Source organism: Nicotiana sylvestris, chromosome 10 (assembly GCF_000393655.2).
Source record: "Nicotiana sylvestris chromosome 10, ASM39365v2, whole genome shotgun sequence".
Taxonomy (NCBI): Eukaryota; Viridiplantae; Streptophyta; class Magnoliopsida; order Solanales; family Solanaceae; genus Nicotiana; species Nicotiana sylvestris.
In genome coordinates this window covers 166764877-166782273 of record NC_091066.1, presented here as the reverse complement: position 1 = coordinate 166782273, position 17397 = coordinate 166764877, and the positions used below count along the sequence as shown (strand labels likewise).

General features: G+C 36.0%; 1 protein-coding gene across 1 annotated transcript; it reads right to left on the bottom strand.

Moving 5' to 3' along the window:
- Positions 1–760: 760 nt before the first annotated feature.
- LOC104245253 (ethylene-responsive transcription factor ERF118-like) lies at positions 761–3209 on the bottom strand. Its single transcript, XM_009800838.2, has 3 exons — positions 3058–3209; positions 2456–2626; positions 761–2327 (listed from the first exon to the last, which is right to left on the bottom strand). The coding sequence occupies exon 3, from the start codon at positions 2119–2121 to the stop codon at positions 1132–1134; it is 990 nt and encodes a 329-aa protein (XP_009799140.1). The 5' UTR covers positions 2122–2327; positions 2456–2626; positions 3058–3209; the 3' UTR covers positions 761–1131.
- Positions 3210–17397: the final 14188 nt, after the last annotated feature.

Sequence of the window (17397 nt, the reverse complement as noted above, 5' to 3'; positions counted from 1 at the left end):
GAGAAACTTTGGAATGAAATACAGGCTGGTATATTTCAGTTTACAAAGTCCAAAAAAATCTCTAAATAGATAACATCAATCATCTACCTTTAGTTGTTGATATCATTTGCTTGGCAAAGCAACCAAAAAAGTACACTAACATCCTATCAAGAAAATATTGGCCCAGCAACCCATGGGACTTATCATCAATACTACTGGCAAAGCACAAGAAAAATGGATTTTCACATCAGTAAAAACACATTGTCACTTCCCACCTTAACTAATAAAGTTGTTGTCCCGTGATCCAGCCCTTCCCGGACCTTTGTGATCTACTTCATACTATAGAAGGGAAATCTTACCCAGCCATTCCCCGAACCCTTGTGGCCGGGGGAATTTCGGGTCATTCCCCGGACCTTGTGCATAGCAAAAGCTTAGTGAACTGGATACCCTTTTTGACTTCCTACTATAAGAAGCAAATAATGGTGTTCAAGATTTGAACTCACACTTCCATTAGTCAGGACGCAGTTCAGTATATAAAGAGCACATGACAACACAACAATATAAACATCTCATTCCCTTTAATCAGAAAAGTCTCGGATTTATGTACGCTGAAAATAAATTAGAGGAAATGACAAAACAATACGATTAGGAGTTGTAACTTTTAAATCCCAACTACAGAAACTGTCAATTGAGCAAATGACACAAAAGCAATCAACATATGATGTCAATGTCACAAACTACATGCTAAATCATAATCAAATTAGGTAAAAGAAAAGCAAAATATCATAAAGTTCATATCCATATCTCATTGCTAATATCATACTAATTCAAAATAAGAGAGACAATAGATAAACAGTCTGAGACTAAACCAACATTGAGATTTAATAAACCTTTGGACTGCTCTAGTAGCAAGGGAAAAACCCAAAGGAACACAACCATCTCAATTTCCTTCTAACACAAAATGCAGATAGCTCAAGACTCAAAATCTCTCTTAAAACAGAAAGCAAACATTACTCAACTCACTCGAAAGCATAAAACCACGGTCTCAAGAACCTAACTTAACGATTCTTAAGACATAAAAACTCTCTTATAATGTAGATTAACTAATACTAATACTAATAATATGAAATAAAACTCCTATTAGCTGCAAAATTATGGGCATAATGCAATATTGAGGGGTGTTGTTGTTGTTCCATTCATCAAAGGAGCTGCAGTTGCATCATCCATCCAAGCACAAGATTCATTATATCCATCAAAATCAAAGTCGAAATCGAAATCAGGCAAACTTGTAGGCAATTGCTCATCACCTTCAAGTCCATATATCGGTAAATCCTCGAAATCATTCACCACAAAATCATCAAGATTCTGACCAAAATCATCGCTACCAGCAAAGAACAAATCCATCTCCATATCAAACTCAATTCCTGCTCCAATCTCAGCCAATGATAAACTATCCTCCATCAACCCCAGCTCAACCTTCGCCTTTTCATCATCGTGTTTGATGTCATTGACTTCAGAGGCGGAAGTCAACGAGTCCATTTCGAGTACTGATGCCGGGGACGTGTGTGAAGTGTGAGACACCAAACTCTCAGCTGAATTCTCCTCATTGTTTGAACTCTTTCCAGACAAATTACTACTAGAGTTATTAATGTTCTTAGCCATGGAATCAAACTCGAGGCGTTTCGTTTCGTAAGCTAGAGAAGCTTCTTCAGCAGTATTATAAGTACCAAGCCAAACCCGTCTACCTTTAAACGGGTCACGAATTTCAGCAGCCCATTTTCCCCATTTCCTTTGACGTACACCTCTGTATTTCCCTGGACTTAATCTCTGTTGATTCGAGCTTAGGGTTTTAGCTAAAACCCTTTTCTTTTTCGGGTTTTTTTCACCATTATTACTATCTTGGCAAGAACTTTCAGTAGTTTCAGGAATTTTGACTTTGACTTTTTTGGAACTAATGTTACCAATAGGTAAATTAATTTCCCTAACAAAACGCTTGAGCTTAGGCTTGATATCATTGACCCGTTCATCATCTGATGAATCAGTTGCATCCGGATCGTTACAAACGATCCGAATTTTTCTCATGGGTTGACCCGGTTCAACTCTGTTCTTCGATTTTTGAGGTTGTTTCCGAGGCTCAAACATTTTCAAAACCCCTCAAAATATGCCCAGAAAATTTGTTTTGGTTATATCAGAAAAAAAACAAAAATGAAGGGATTAAATGGTCAAAATTGCAAAAATAAACAGGGAAATTTTCTGGGTACTAAGTAAGAGGTTGTCTCAAGAGCAAAATAGGATGTAAAAATCGGTTTATATGAAATCCACCAAAACACACAACACCAGAACAAGTCCTGTAAAAAATCAACAAAAAAACCATATCAGATCAGCAAAACAAAAAACAAAAAAAAATCTAAAAATAAATGGACCAAAAAAGTCATTAGTCTAAAACCACTAGGGTTTAAGGATAAGAAAATATTACCTTTTGGGCCTCAAACGCATCGAAATATTTGTAGAAAACAGAGAAATCTTCTGCTGAGGAAAACAGCAGAGGATTTGTTGCATAAACAGAACAAAAATCACTGAAAATCTTGCCGACATAAAATCAATCTCCCCTTCCTTTACACAAATAGCCTCTTTTCTTCCTTCAGTTCTTCAACCCCAGAAATTAATAAAAAGCCAGCCAAAAAAAGGAAGAAAAAAATATTGATCAGTTACTCCTATTTATAGATAAATAAGAATAAATCTCTCTATACCAAAAATCAAAGTAATAAGATTAGGAATCTATGGCTAAAAAATTTCCCCCAGCCTCAGTATCTGACAAAAGGTAAATTTCGTTACCCTTCTTTGCCTTTTGTACTATACTATCACTACAATACTATATGGGTGTGTTTTTTAGTGTGTGTGTGTGTGTAAATTTACTAGGTGCGATTTGTGTGTGTATATAGAGAAAAAAACCAAAAGTGACCAAGACTTTAACAAGTCTGAAAAATTCGCAAATCTCAATACAAAAAAACAATTTAAAAAGAACAATTTTTTTAACATTAATCAATTAGAAATTAGTCTGAATATGTGTGTACGTACCTGTTTTTTCTGGTCTTTCACGTCCTTTTCTTCTCTGCTTTTTTTACTCTGCTACACTGTTGTAATTGTTTTTCTCTTTTACTTTTTCCCAAGTGGTCAAAATTTGCATTAAATAGAGAGGAGTTTAAGTAATTGTATTGGGTAAAAAAACCCAGAAAAATGTGTCTGTAAAATGTGTGAGAGTAATTCTAGGTATGAAATTTAATGATTGTTTTTTTGTGCCTTTTTTGTATGTATATATGGATGTTAATGTATTATGAGCTGGCATGTCATACATGTCGTGATATGCATGACAATTCACAATTATCTGACAGTCTTTACGACGCGCGTGTACATATCGTGTGATTCATTCTCCAATGTGTAAAAATGACACTTGGTAGTCACTAAGGACTGGTATTTAGTGGCTTAAAGACATAGGAATTATAAATTTCTTTAAAAAAAATGAAATTTTTTCAAGTGAAAACGTTATTTGAAAGAGTTATGTTTAATATAATTTTGGATTGCTTTTTTTGAATTTTTGTGAGTAATCTGGGTGAAAATTTTGAAAAAATAGTTTTTTGAAGTTTTTTCAAAGTTTCTAAATATTTCAAAATTCATCTTCAAGTGAAAATTAAAAATTTTATGGTTAAATAATAATTTCGGAAAAAAGTAAAAAAATTCTAAAATAAAAAATAAAAAAAATTATGTCCAAACAGGCTCTTAGAAATTAGCCAATATCTCATAAATTATAATTTCTCAGTTTATTTTCAAGATATAAATATCCTGAATTATTCTTTATTAAGACAAAATATTAGCCTTAAGAATAACTGTTTGTGTACTTCCCCGCCAAATGTGTTTTAGTACGGGTTATATAGGCGCGTGTGCTTCAAGTTGGGAGATGGAGCGTGAATGTAGTGTGATGGCGTTACAGTTTATGTAGTGGGGTAGGAGAGTAATGCTGCGAATCCGGGGCGAGGGCCGTTTCAGATTATTAAGAGGAGTACAGCTATATTTTCATTGGACGAAATTGGGACTGTTAAGGTTTGATAATTACGAGGATGCCACTGACAAGGTACTTGGTTCCCAAGGTACCGCCTTAAAAAAGAAACAAGTTTTTTTTAATGGAATTTGGTCGTACTTTCTGCTTTGGCTTTTGATTTTCTTCTTTATTTAGGACTAGATTTTATTTACTTTATTTTCTTCCTTTTTAAGTTTCGTTTTATTATTATGTTGTTGATTTTGTCTTCATTTGGTATAGATTTTCTCCCCTTTAGATTTTAGACTATACTTTTACAACCAGTCCTTACATTCATTGAACATTTTTTGGTCAAACATAGAAATCTGCCATTCCTATTTTCAAATTTATTTAATCTTTTGATATGTCTACAATTTGTAGAAATTTATTACTCCTTCCTTTCTAATTTACATTAAAAAAAATCTTTATTAGAGTAGTATTTTAAAAAAGAATTATATATATTTATATTCTAAATAAATTAACATTTAAACTTTTCTATCTTTGGTGAAAAGTTTTTATAATCATGCAAGAGCTACGACATTCTAAAATAATAATTTCAAAAGTTTTATAAACACACCATTATATTTTTGTACGTTTAAACGGTAATAAGTATCAAAATCTTTTTTAAAAAAATTAATGAGTCAAAATAATTAAGGCGAATGAGGTATCAGTTTTGTCTTCAAATAATATTAAATTAAACTGCAAGATGGAGAAAAAAATATTTTAGGGCGGTGACTGATGAAGTAATTAATTAGATGTGTATTCGGTTGTTGTAATCTTTTCCAAACTATAATACTCCTAGAATATATTGTTCAATTAACTAAACTGAGTTGGGTCTGTATACGACAAAAATCAGCGGTTCGATTTTTCGGTCATCAAGGCACCTCAAGGAAACTGGCCCCGAAATCTCAAAGCTCGGCTCGGGGCTCTGGTTTCGAGGGTTCTCAGTAATCTACTTCGAAGTAGCATAAGCAACAATCAGCCTCGAGGCAGGGTAAATCAGTGGCGTCGGTGGATCAGTGTGAAATCCCCAAGGCACGTGACTAGAGCTGACAAAGCCTATTAGGCTAGTCCAAACCCGTATCATGGCATTAAATGGTTATACCAACCTCATATATTTGTAATAAATACATTTGTACTATGTTGGGATACTCTATCATAAATAAAGAGGATCCTTGTCATTTTGTAAAAGACCTGATGCTCAATACTAAATACAAAAGAACATTCTCTCTCCTCTCTAACATACTCTCTTGCTCTCATTACTTCTATTTATTGCTTATATTTGTTATGTTCTATTTATTGTTCTTCATTCATTGAATATCATTGATCATAAAGAGTCATTTTGTAGCTCTCATAACTGTTCTTACTCCCTCGATTGTTCTAAGCCAGTCATCTAATTCGACCTCGAGACCCTATACACGACAGTTCGATGCCCCGATCTCCAGCTGTTCGGTTTGGTTATCATATCGTTTTTAAGCTATAATCATGCTTTTTAATCGTTTACTTAGCATCCATTGCTCAACAACTAACACAAAAATTAGATCACATATTTTTAGAACCACAAAATCAAATTTAATTGTTATTTCCATTTTCACGGTAAACTGTTTGGCGCACACCGTGGGGCTAAAAATAAGTAGTGATTATTTTCTTGCTGGTTTAACTACACAACGCAAGTTACCTTTCACACTTTTTCTTGTCCAAAATCTTTGATTTCAGGTCAAAATGTCTAACTCAGTAAACAACAATCTTGAGGACCATGGAAAGAATGATATGGATGTCTAGGTGTTGGTGTACCACCACGAAACCCTGAGAATGCACCAGAACCAATTCCCGTGAACGCGGTCTCACGCGATGGCCAACACGTCGATATAAGCTCTCATACTAACAAGAGCATACATCAAGGAGATCAACAAGAAGTCCAAAAAACCCCAGCTCGGGAAGAAAGGGAAGTTAGCCTTCACGTTATTTTTGAAATGTTACAGGCACAACAGTTGGCGATTGCTCAGCTGCAAAGTCAACAGAAAATTCCCTACATGGTAGCACCGGGGACAGCTCCCCCGGCCGAGCAGGTACTAGAGAGATCAAGCAACAACGGGTCGGTAACCGACCCCACCATCGTAAAGATGCTCGAGGACCTCACAAAGAGGATCTAGTCGGGCGAGAAGAAGATAGAAGCAGACGACAAGAAAGTAGAGACCTACATTTCCAGGGTCGATCAAATTTCGGGCGCACCCCCAATTCTGAAAGGTATAGATTCGAAGAAATTTGTGCAAAAGTCGTTCCCGCAGGAAACGACCCCAAAACCCATTCTAAAGAAGTTCAGAATGCCCGAGCTTCCGAAGTACAACGGAACCTCGGACCCCAACGAGCACGTCACTACCTACACTTGTGCAGTGAAGGGCAACGACCTAAGGGACGACGAGATCGAGTTCGTCCTGCTAAAGAAGTTCGGGGAAACACTCTCGAAAAGGGCCATGATGTGGTATCACAACCTAGCTCCTAACTCTATAGACTCATTTGCCATGTTGGCAGATCCTTTCATAAAGGTACATGCCGGTGCCATCAAAGTAGCAACAAGGAAATCCCACGTCTTCAAGATCAAGCAGAGGGAGAATGAGATGCTGCAAGAGTTCGTATATCACTTTCAAATGGAACGAATGGAATTACCACTTGTATCCGACTACTGGGCAGTGTAGGCCTTCAGTTAGGTCTGAATGAACGAACCATGGTGGCTTCGAAGCAGCTGAAATAAAATTTGGTTGAATAGTGGGATTCGTCCTCATTGGACCTTCGATACAAACTCGATCGCGATGAACAACAACAATAACAACAACAACCCAGTAAAATCCCACCAGTAGGGTCTGGGAGGATAGAGTGTACGCAGATCTTACTCCTAACTTAGAAGGAGTAGAGAGGCTCGGTCGCGAATGAAGAATAGAACAAATGAATACTATCTCGAACAATAGCTATAAGACAAAAGTAAACTTTTATAATTTTGATTTGCGTGTCAAAATGTGTTAGAGTAAAGAAAACATTCCCCTTTATGTAGTAGGGGAATTTCAGTCTTAGTACAAGTTTAAAAAAAGGTAAAAATCTTCTTTTTTCGGTAAATGTTGATCTTCAATTGATACTGAATGGGATTCGCGCCGTAATATCCGGTTGAGGGCAAATAATACGCCCCCTGCTCTTCATGCGTAATCGTTCACCACGTCCCCTGAGGTCTAGAAGCTATACTTGCCCCGGGTGCGTTATTTTGCCGTGTTCGATCTCAGATACATCGTTCATTCCTTCCGAATTTCGATATGAGGGATTCCTGGGCCTTGTTCACTTCGAGTCGTGCTTCTCTTTTGTTCGTTCATCGGGGAATCAGGGAAAACGTTGTCCCCGATTTCACCCGTACACACACATAAAAGCTGCGTGCATCGTAGCAATTGGACGCGATGCGGATATATGCATTTTCTCAACTTAGAATAATGATGGAATTTAATATCAAGTTTAAAGAAATCACGATTCCTTAAATTTATCTCAAACAGAAAGATAAAACAAAGGAAAAAAGGTGCTAACCGCTAAAGATGGGATTACTCATTTCTAAATACCAGAGAACCTTTTATAACAACAATAATAAACTCCCGCTTTTTTCCGGTAGACATTTGGCTCAAAGAAAACTATTTTTGAAACCGAAGAACCTTTTCATATAAAGAATAAGAAGAATCATGTGATACAGAATACTTAGACAGAAAAAGGTTTTAAGAATTATTCTTTATTAGTATTTCATTACTTGTTTCAGAAAGGCACCAAATCGAATCTTGTGCATGTAGAGTTTGACCTATAAAAGAAAAGAAACTGTCTTCTCGTGCATGAGAATAGCTAACAAATATTAGAATTATTTTAGTGATAATGAAGATTCGCAAAGTACAAAGTCAACTTGTTGGAGCATCTAAAACCTTCCACCTATTTGTGTATACGTAATGTGCTCAAAACCTGATATAGTATGTGATAGAATTTCAACATTTGACTCTAAAATTAGAGCCAATTGAAAATAGTTCATAATCGTTATATTCTTCTTTGGGACAACAACAATGATGTCGAGTGAAATTTCAAGTTCAGATCTTACTCCTACTTAAGGATAGAGAGGTTATTTCCGAAAGTTATATGGTTGGTTAGGGAGATGTTGAATATAGTCATTAATTAGCCAAAATATCAAGTCTTGTCCAAGTTTTAAGTTTAGATTGATGGGTATTGAGGTTTGACTTATCCTATGGGATATTGACTAGATATAGTTCTAATCAGCAGCGGATGCAACTAAGTATTATCGTTTTCATCTGAACTTAGTATTTTTAATGCGTGACATAAATTTAGGTGTAAAATCTCATTAAAATACAATAGATTAGTAGAAATTTTAAAGTTGAACCCATAAAATTTAAATTCTAGATTCGCCTCTGGTACACTACTTCATTTTGGAATTGCGGACGGAGTTGTTATGGTCTTCTTAAATCTTGTTCTTTTAAACATCACATGGGTTGATTTTTATGCAAGAGTATAACAGATTAAAGGTGATACATTCAAATTGCTCTTATAATTGCTTAAGAAGAATGCCTACAGCCTATTAAAGTCAAAATACAAAACCTTTATCCCTTAAATTTTTAAGATCATAAGTTTCAAATTTTTTTTTTTTTTTTTTTACAAATTTCATGTCGAATCAAACTATCTCATCTAAATTGAAACGAAAGGAGTATATTTTTTAGCAAATAATATGAACTTGAGCAGTTGAACTAGTGTTTTCGTCGGCTTTTATCGAATGAATTCGTCTTCCTACTTATTATTCGCGTACCAGTAATATTGACTATTTTAACAACTATGGCATTAACTTTATTGAAGTTCATGCTACTTCCTGCCACCTTTGTCTACCATATTTAACTGTGCTACCTTTTTGCCATAAGTAGATAAAAATGTAAATTTTATGTACATTTCATGTACTAGTATATACTTTATTATTGATTCAAAAAATGTCAGTCAATACTCAATAGTTGAAACCCTTTTTTTTTAACTCTTTTTATTTCGAAAAATCAGTGCGCTTTGAATCTGGAGGCGATTCAAGATCGTGCGTAATTATGATACTTCAGTGATTCAAGTGTATTTTAAAGTAAAACAATGAAGCCAATTGGACTTGGTCTCATCTATCATTTAGACACAATTTTGTAGATAATATGTGTAATACGTTTCTAATACTAACGTGGCAGATTGTGATTTTATAGTTTCCCAAAGTAGAGTTGATATCGTTGAATTAAAGTTGTGATGTTGCAAATCGAAGTAGAAGAGAGAAACTTCCTACGATCGTTTCTTTCCTATGCATGAAGCATCATATTTTATCATTTTGCAATCGAGGTTGAGATGGTTCGGTCATGTGAAGAATAGAGACTCTGATGCACCCGTTAGGAGGTGCGAGAGGTTGCCCATGACAAATCAGAGGAGGGGTAGAGGGAGGCCTAAGAAGAACTACGGTAGGGTGATTAGGCAGGACATGACTCTACTCTAGCTTACCGAGGACACAACCCTCGATAGAAAGGCGTGAAAGTCAAGAATTAGGGTGGTGAGTTGATATACCGTTAGGATAGTGTTGTCATACTCACGTGTATTTTGTGACTTGAATGAATACAGAGTTTCTTCTTCCCCCACTTCATCTCTTCTCCACCTTCTCCATAAAATAGCTCACTCATAATCAATTGCATGCTGCATTATTGAGTGGATTCAGCTGATTCCATCATGGTATCAGAGCGGCGATTGTGAATATATCGAGATTCAGGCAAAGTTCAGAAGATCGAAGCTCCGACGAAGCTGAATTTCAATCAGCCATGGCAGGAAACGAAGTTGCTTCTCTGGATCACAATCACCGACTGTTTCAACAGCCCGCAGATGCTCCAAGACTCGTCCTAATACTGCTCAAACTCATAGGGACAGAAAACTATGCTTTATGGAGTAGGGCGATGAAATTGGAGCTCCGGGGAAAAAATAAACTAGGGTTTCTAGACGGAACTTGTGTGAAGAGTATGTACAGAAGAGATTTAGTAGAGCAATGGGAAAATATAACGCGATTATGTTGTCATAGATTGGGAGCACTGTATCGAGTGAATTGATGTCGAGTATCATCTATGCCTCTAATGCAAGAAAAGTGTGGAATGATTTTCAGGAAAGATTTGATCGATCAGAATTGACAAGGATTTATCACCTCCGAACAGTCATCGCAACTCTAAGGCAAGGTACTGATTCTGTCACTAGCTATTTTTCTAAAATGAAGGATTTGTGGGATGAATTAGATGTATTAGTGCCATTGTTTTCATGTGATTGTGAAGAATCTCGACCCTCAGTAGAATATCTGAGATCTCAACGTTTGCTACAATTCCTTATGGGGCTAAATAAAAGATATAGCAACATAAGGAGTAATGTATTAGCTAAAAGGCCTGTTGTGACTATTAATGAAGCCTATGCTATAGTTACTTAGGAAGAAAGCCAGAGGTCTTTAGGTGTTGTTGATACATGTAGGGAACCATTCACCATGTTAGCAAGAAGAGGCCAGGATTTTAGAGCAAAAAGGCCTGGTGTCATTCGTGGACATTGTGGGTATAAGGACATCTTAAGGAGAATTGCTTCAAGATAATCGGATATCCAGCTGACTTTAAGAGCAAAAGGAAGAATCAATCTGCAGGAGGAAAGGCCTATGCTAATAATGTGAATGTCAATGCAAATGGTGAGGAAGGGAAACCAACGACTGTGCAAGTACAGGGAGCAGGGCAGTTCTTCACAGAAGAACAGTACCAACAGTTTTTCAAGTTGCTGGCAAAAACAACAACTGCAGAAAGTTCTAATAATTTTGCAAGTATAGTCTCTTTATTATCCAATGCAGGTATGTGTGATTGGGTAATAGATACAGGAGCAACACATCATGTCACATACTGTAAGGACATTCTAAATAATGTTAAAAGGGCAGATGATCAAGGGAGACATAGAGTACAGCTTCCTACTGGAAGTAAATCACAATAACTCACACAGGAGAGACCTCCATATTAGGAAATAAGACGGTAACAAATGTCTTATATGTGCCAAATTTTAAATTTAACCTGCTATTAGTATCAAAGCTCACAAAGGATCGGTGTTGCTCAGTCACATTCTTTCCTGATTTCTGTATATTTCAGTATCTTTATAGTAGCAGGATGATAGGGATTGGTAGAGAGAACAATGGTTTGTACTTGCTTAAGGAGAATATAACAATGGCAGCATCAGGAGTTTTCCTGAGAAAATGAGAAGAAAATGAACTTTGGCACTTAAGATTAGGACATGCTTCAATGAAGGCAATGCAATATATTCCAGGGTTGTAGAATAAAGTTGATATGCAGGTTCAAGAGAATTGTCAAGTATGTCCATTAGCTAAGCAATGTAGGCTAAAGTTTCCTATTAGTAGTACTAGTTCTGCTAGAATTTTTCAACTCATTCACTTAGATATTTGGAGACCTCACAGAGTGCCTACATATGATAGGAAATACTACTTTGTTACTATTGTTGATGACTATAGTAGGTATACTTGGGTGTATCTGATTCAGTCAAAGAATGAATTATTAGTTGTACTAAAGAACTTTGTTGCAATGATTCAAAATCAGTTTGGTATGAATGTCAAGGTGTTAAGATCAGATAATGGTACTGAGTTCTTTAACTCTCAATGTAATGAGTTTTAACTTCTTTGGGAATCATTCATCAAAGTAGTTGTCCATTTACCCCTCAACAAAATGGTACAGCTAAAAGAAAGCATAGACATATATTGGAAGTGGCAAGAGCACTAAAATTCCAAAGTTTAGTTTCAATAAGATTTTGGGGAGACTATGTAACAACACCTGTCTATGTGATAAACAAATTGCCCACATGAGTGTTACAAGGGAAATATCCATATGAAATGTTGCATGGAAAACCAGCAAGAATAAATCAGTTAAGGGTTTTTGGATGTCTTTGCTTTGCCAGCAATTTAACTGGAGCAGATAAGTTCGCACCAAGGGCAAGGAGATCTATTCTCATTGGTTATTCAGAAACTCAAAAGGGCTATAGGTTGTATGATCTGGAAAGCAGAAGAGTGTTCATTAGTAGAGACGTAACATTCGGAGAGCATATTTTCCCTTTCAAGGAAGGAATGCAGATTGAAAAAGATATCTTCCCAAGTGATACACCATCAGTTATTCCAGCTGAACTCAGAAGAGCAGAACTCATACTTGAACAACCAGTCCATCATCCAAGCACTAAAGAGCAGATTCCAAATGAAGGAATGGAAACTGCAGACTTAGAAGCCATTCCAGCAGTAACTGATTCTGAACAAGTTGTGAGTCTAGTAGCTGAGACAGTTGATACAGACACAGTTTAATAGAGTGCACCATTAGTTGAGGTACAAGCAGACACAAGCCAACCACCTGTAGAAGGAATTCCCAAGGACAACTTGCATACCAGAAAGTCCAGCAGAGTTTCAAGACTCTCTATTTGGCTGAAAGATTACATCAACACATGCAACTCACAAAACAAGCCACATTGTATCTCCAACTCTATTGCCTATAGTCATTTATCCAATAACTACCAGGCTTATTTAGGAGTTTTTGCAACATGAGTTGAACCTAGATCCTTCAAGGAAGCATGCAAGGACAAGAACTGGATAGAAATAATATCACATGAAATTAAGGCTCTTAAAGATAATGCTACTTGGGAGATAGTTGACTTGCTTGTTGGTAAGAGAGCAATAGGATCTAAATGGATATTCAAGGTAAAATACAAAGCAAATGGGGAAATAGAAAATACAAAGCTAGATTAGTAGGTAAGGGTTATACTCAACAAGAAGGTTTAGATTATCATGAAATCTTCTCTCCGATGGCAAAAATGTTTACTGTGAGGACAATTATCAGCATTGCAGCATCAAGAGGTTGGACCTTATTCCAAATGGATGTGAATAATGCATTCATACAAGGAAACATCTATAAAGAAGTTTATATGGACTTACCTCAGGGCTTCCAGAAACAACGTGAGCACAAAGTGTGCAAGCTGCTCAAATCTTTATATGGCCTTAAGCATGCCTCAATACAATGGAATATTAAGCTGACTGAAACTTTATTGGAAGGAGGATACTCTCAAGGTGCTCATGACCATTCTTTATTCACTAAGAATACAAGTCCTCACATTGTTATAACTCTGGTATATGTGGATGATTTACTTATAACTTGCAGCAATGTAGAACAGATAGAAGAGGCTAAACAAACACTACACAATTCTTTTAAGGTAAAGGATATAAGTGAACTTTGATATTTCCTTGTCATAGAAGTTTTGAGATCAAATGAAGAGATACTACTTACTCAAAGGAAGTATGCTCTACGGTTTATCTCAGAAGTTGGCCTTGCAACATCCAAGCCAATTATCCACTCTCATTTAATTGAATAAGAAATTGACTACCATCGACTATGATAAGCATGTAAGAGTTAAGGGATATGAGGAACTGAAAGATATTGGAAGCTACCAAAGACTCATTGGGAAGTTACTCTACCTAACCATTACTAGTCCAGATCTTAGCTTTACAGTTCAAGTAGTCAGCCAGTTTATGCAACATCCAAAATAATCTCATTGGGATGCAGCATTGCGTATGGTCAAATATATGAAATTAGCCCCGGACTTGGAATTTTGCTGAGCACTAGCCCTATCAATAGTCTATCTTCCTATTGTGATTCTAACTGGGCCTTCTGTCCAAACATCATGAGATCGGTCACAGGGTACGTTATTAAATTGGATGATTCTTTGTTTTCCTGGAAATTTAAAAAGCAACAAACTGTAAGTTGAAGTTCAGCAGAAGCTGAATACAGGAGTCTAGCAGCAGCAGCTGCTGCAGAAATTACTTGGTTTTTAGGATTACTGAAAGAGCTTTAAGTCCATGTCCATCAACCAGTTCCTCTGCATTGCGACAGTAAGGCTTCTTTGTAAATAGCAGCCAATCCCATCTTTCATGAAAGAACAAAACATATTGAGATAATTTGTCATTTTGTTTGAGAAAAAATCAAGACTGGACAATTAGCACCACAATACATTTCTACTAATTCACATTTGGTTTACCTTATGACCAAGGGTCTAGGACCAACACAACATCATTTTCTTTTATCCAAGCTTGGTATGCTCAAAGTGTTTCTCCCACCAGCTTGAAGGGGAATGTTGTCATATAGACTAGTTACACATAAACTTAGTTGAGGGACTTATATGTAAAGTTAGGAAAGTTTTATCCTTACAAGAAAATTAGTTAGAGGCGGTTAATTGTGGGATTTATAAATACCCACACTCACGTGTATTTTGTGACTTGAATGAATACAAAGCTTCTCCTTCTCCACTTCATCTCTTCTCCACATTTTTTGTAAAATAGCTCACTCAGAATCAATTGCATGCTGCATTATCGAGTGGATTCAGCTGATTTCATCAACTAGTCAGGTTTTTTCCTATTCCTAGTCCCTTGTTTTTAAATGGTGTGTCAATATTAGCAGTAGGATTGGCTCTATTCTTGTAGTTTCCTATCCCTAGATCTGTATCATTACTCATTGTTTTATTTGTTTCCATTGTCTCATTACCTTGTTATTGCTATTATTTCCTTACTGCTTCATTTTTAATATTCTTGAGCCGAGGATCTTTCACAAATAGTTTTTCTACTTTCATAAGATAAGGGTAATGTCTGTGTATACAGTACTCTCTCCATACCCCATTTGTGGGGTTTCACTGGGTTTTTTTTTGTTGCTGCATGTATTCGTTAGTTTATCTTGTCAGATTAAAAAAAAAGGCATAACCCAGTACACTAAAATATTCCTCATTCATACAAGCTCCTGGAAAGATCACACTTTAAAAGGTAATACTGCAGATAATTTATCCTAATACAAACACTAATAATTGTTTGTTTAAAAATTATCACATCTTAAGTTTTAAAAAAAATCTTAATACTTATGAAAAAAAAATGTGAATAGATACTTCTAAAATTATATTGAAGGGGGAATATAGGGAGCAATTGGAGTATAAAAGAAAATATATTAAGAACTGGAAGATATTGTAAGCTACCAAAGACTCATTAGGAAGTTGCTCTACCTAATCATTACTAGTCCAGATCTTAGCTTTACAGTTCAAGTAGTCAGCCAGTTTATGCAACATCCAAAACAATCTTATTGGGATGCAACATTGCGTGTGGTCAAATATATGAAATCAGCCCTAGGCCTTGGAATTTTGCTGAGCGCTGGCCCTATCAACAATCTATCTTCCTATTGTGATTCTAACTGGGCTCCTGTCCAAATACCAGAAGATCAATCACAGGGTACGTTATTAAAGTGGGTGATTCTTTGCTTTCCTGGAAATTCAAAAAGCGACAAACTGTAAGTTGAAGTTCAGCAGAAGCTGAATACACGAGTCTAGCAGCAACATAAATTACTTGGTTTTTAGGACTACCGAAAAAGCTTCAAGTCCATGTCCATCAACCAGTTCCTCTGCATTGCGACAGTAAGGTTGCTTTGCAAATAGCAGTCAATCCCATCTTTCATGAAAGAACAAAACATATTGAGATAATTTGTCATTTTGTTCGAGAAAAAATCAAGACTGGACAATCAGCACCACAATATATTTCTACCAATTCACAATTGGCTGACCTTATGACCAAGGGTCTAGGATCAACACAACATCATTTTCTTTTATCCGAGCTTGGTGTGCTCAATGTGTTTCACCCACCAACTTGAAAGGGAGTGTTGTCATATAGACTAGTTACACATAAACTTAGTTGAGGGACTTATGTGTAAAGTTAGGAAAGTTTTATCCTTACAAGAAAATTAGTTAGAGACGGTTAATTGTGGGATTTAAAAATACCCACACTCACGTGTATTTTGTGACTTGAATGAATATAGAGCTTCTCCTTCTCCACTTCATATCTTCTCCACATTCTCTGTAAAATAACTCACTCAGAATCAATTGCATGCTGCATTATCGAGTGGATTCAACTGATTTCATCAACTAGTCAGGTTTTTTCCTATTCCTGGTCCCTCTTTTTTAAACGGTGTGTAAATATTAGCAGTAGAATTGGCTGTATTCTTGTAGTTTCGTATCCCTAAATCTCTGTCATTACTCGTTGTTTTATTTGTTTCCATTGTCTTATTACCTTGTGATTGCTATTGTTTCCTTACTGCTTCATTTTTAATGTTCTTGAGCCGAGGATCTTTCGCGGATAGTCTTCCTACTTTCATAAGATAGGGGTAAGGTCTGTGTATATACTACTCTCACCATATCCCATTTGTGCGGTTTCACTGGGGTTGTTGTTGTTGCATTTATTTGTTCGTTTATCCCATTCATACGAAAGATCATACTTTAAAAGGTAATAATGTAGACAATTTATCTTAATACAAACACTAATAATTGTTTGTTTAAAAATTATCACATCTTAAGTTAAAAAGAAGCTTAATACTTGTGAAAAAAGAATGTGAATAGATACTTCTAAAACTATTTTAAAGGGGGAATATAGGGAGCAATTGGAGTATAAAAGAAAATATATACTAAGAAAAGGGAGAAGAAGAAATTGTAAAAGTGAAGAGTAAAGGATGGAAAGGTGAGGGAGAACACGTGAGAATGTTGGGAAAGAGTGTAGCAAATCCCCAGTGCCTAAACGGTCTTAAACCTGACACCTCAGCTTCCCCCCCCCCAAACCCAACTCTTTAGACTTTCTTTTATGTCCTTTGGTCCTCCATCACCAGCTAACTCCCTAACAATTAGCCCCTCCCCTACTTTATAGGTCAAATAGTATAATTCGTTAAAGAAAAGTAAATTTTTTTTGAAACGTATAGTTTAAAATAATTTATTAATATTTGTATAAATATAAATCATCCCATTAAGCATAAGCAAAAGTTTAAAATTTAGAAAAAGATCATTCTTCTGAAATTGGACTAAAGAGCAGCCCAGTATACTAAGCTCCCGTTATCCGCGAGATTCAGGAAAGGGTCGGATCACAAGAGTCTATTGTACACAATCTTACTCTTCATTTCTGCAAAATGTTGTTTTCACAGCTCAAACTCATGACCTCCTGGTTACATGAAAACAACTTTACCAATTACGCTAAAACTCCCCTTCTTGAAATGTACTATAAGTAAAAATAGGTTTAATCTTTCTGAAACAACAGGAAGTATAAAATAAATATCACGAAGTTGTACGGAAAATTAGTAAAAGTTTTTCACTCTTAAATCAAATATTCCGAATTTAGAGCTCTAAGAATGAAGTTCTTCAAAGAGAACAACACTAAAGCTTTCATAATGAAAATCTTATTGTGCGTA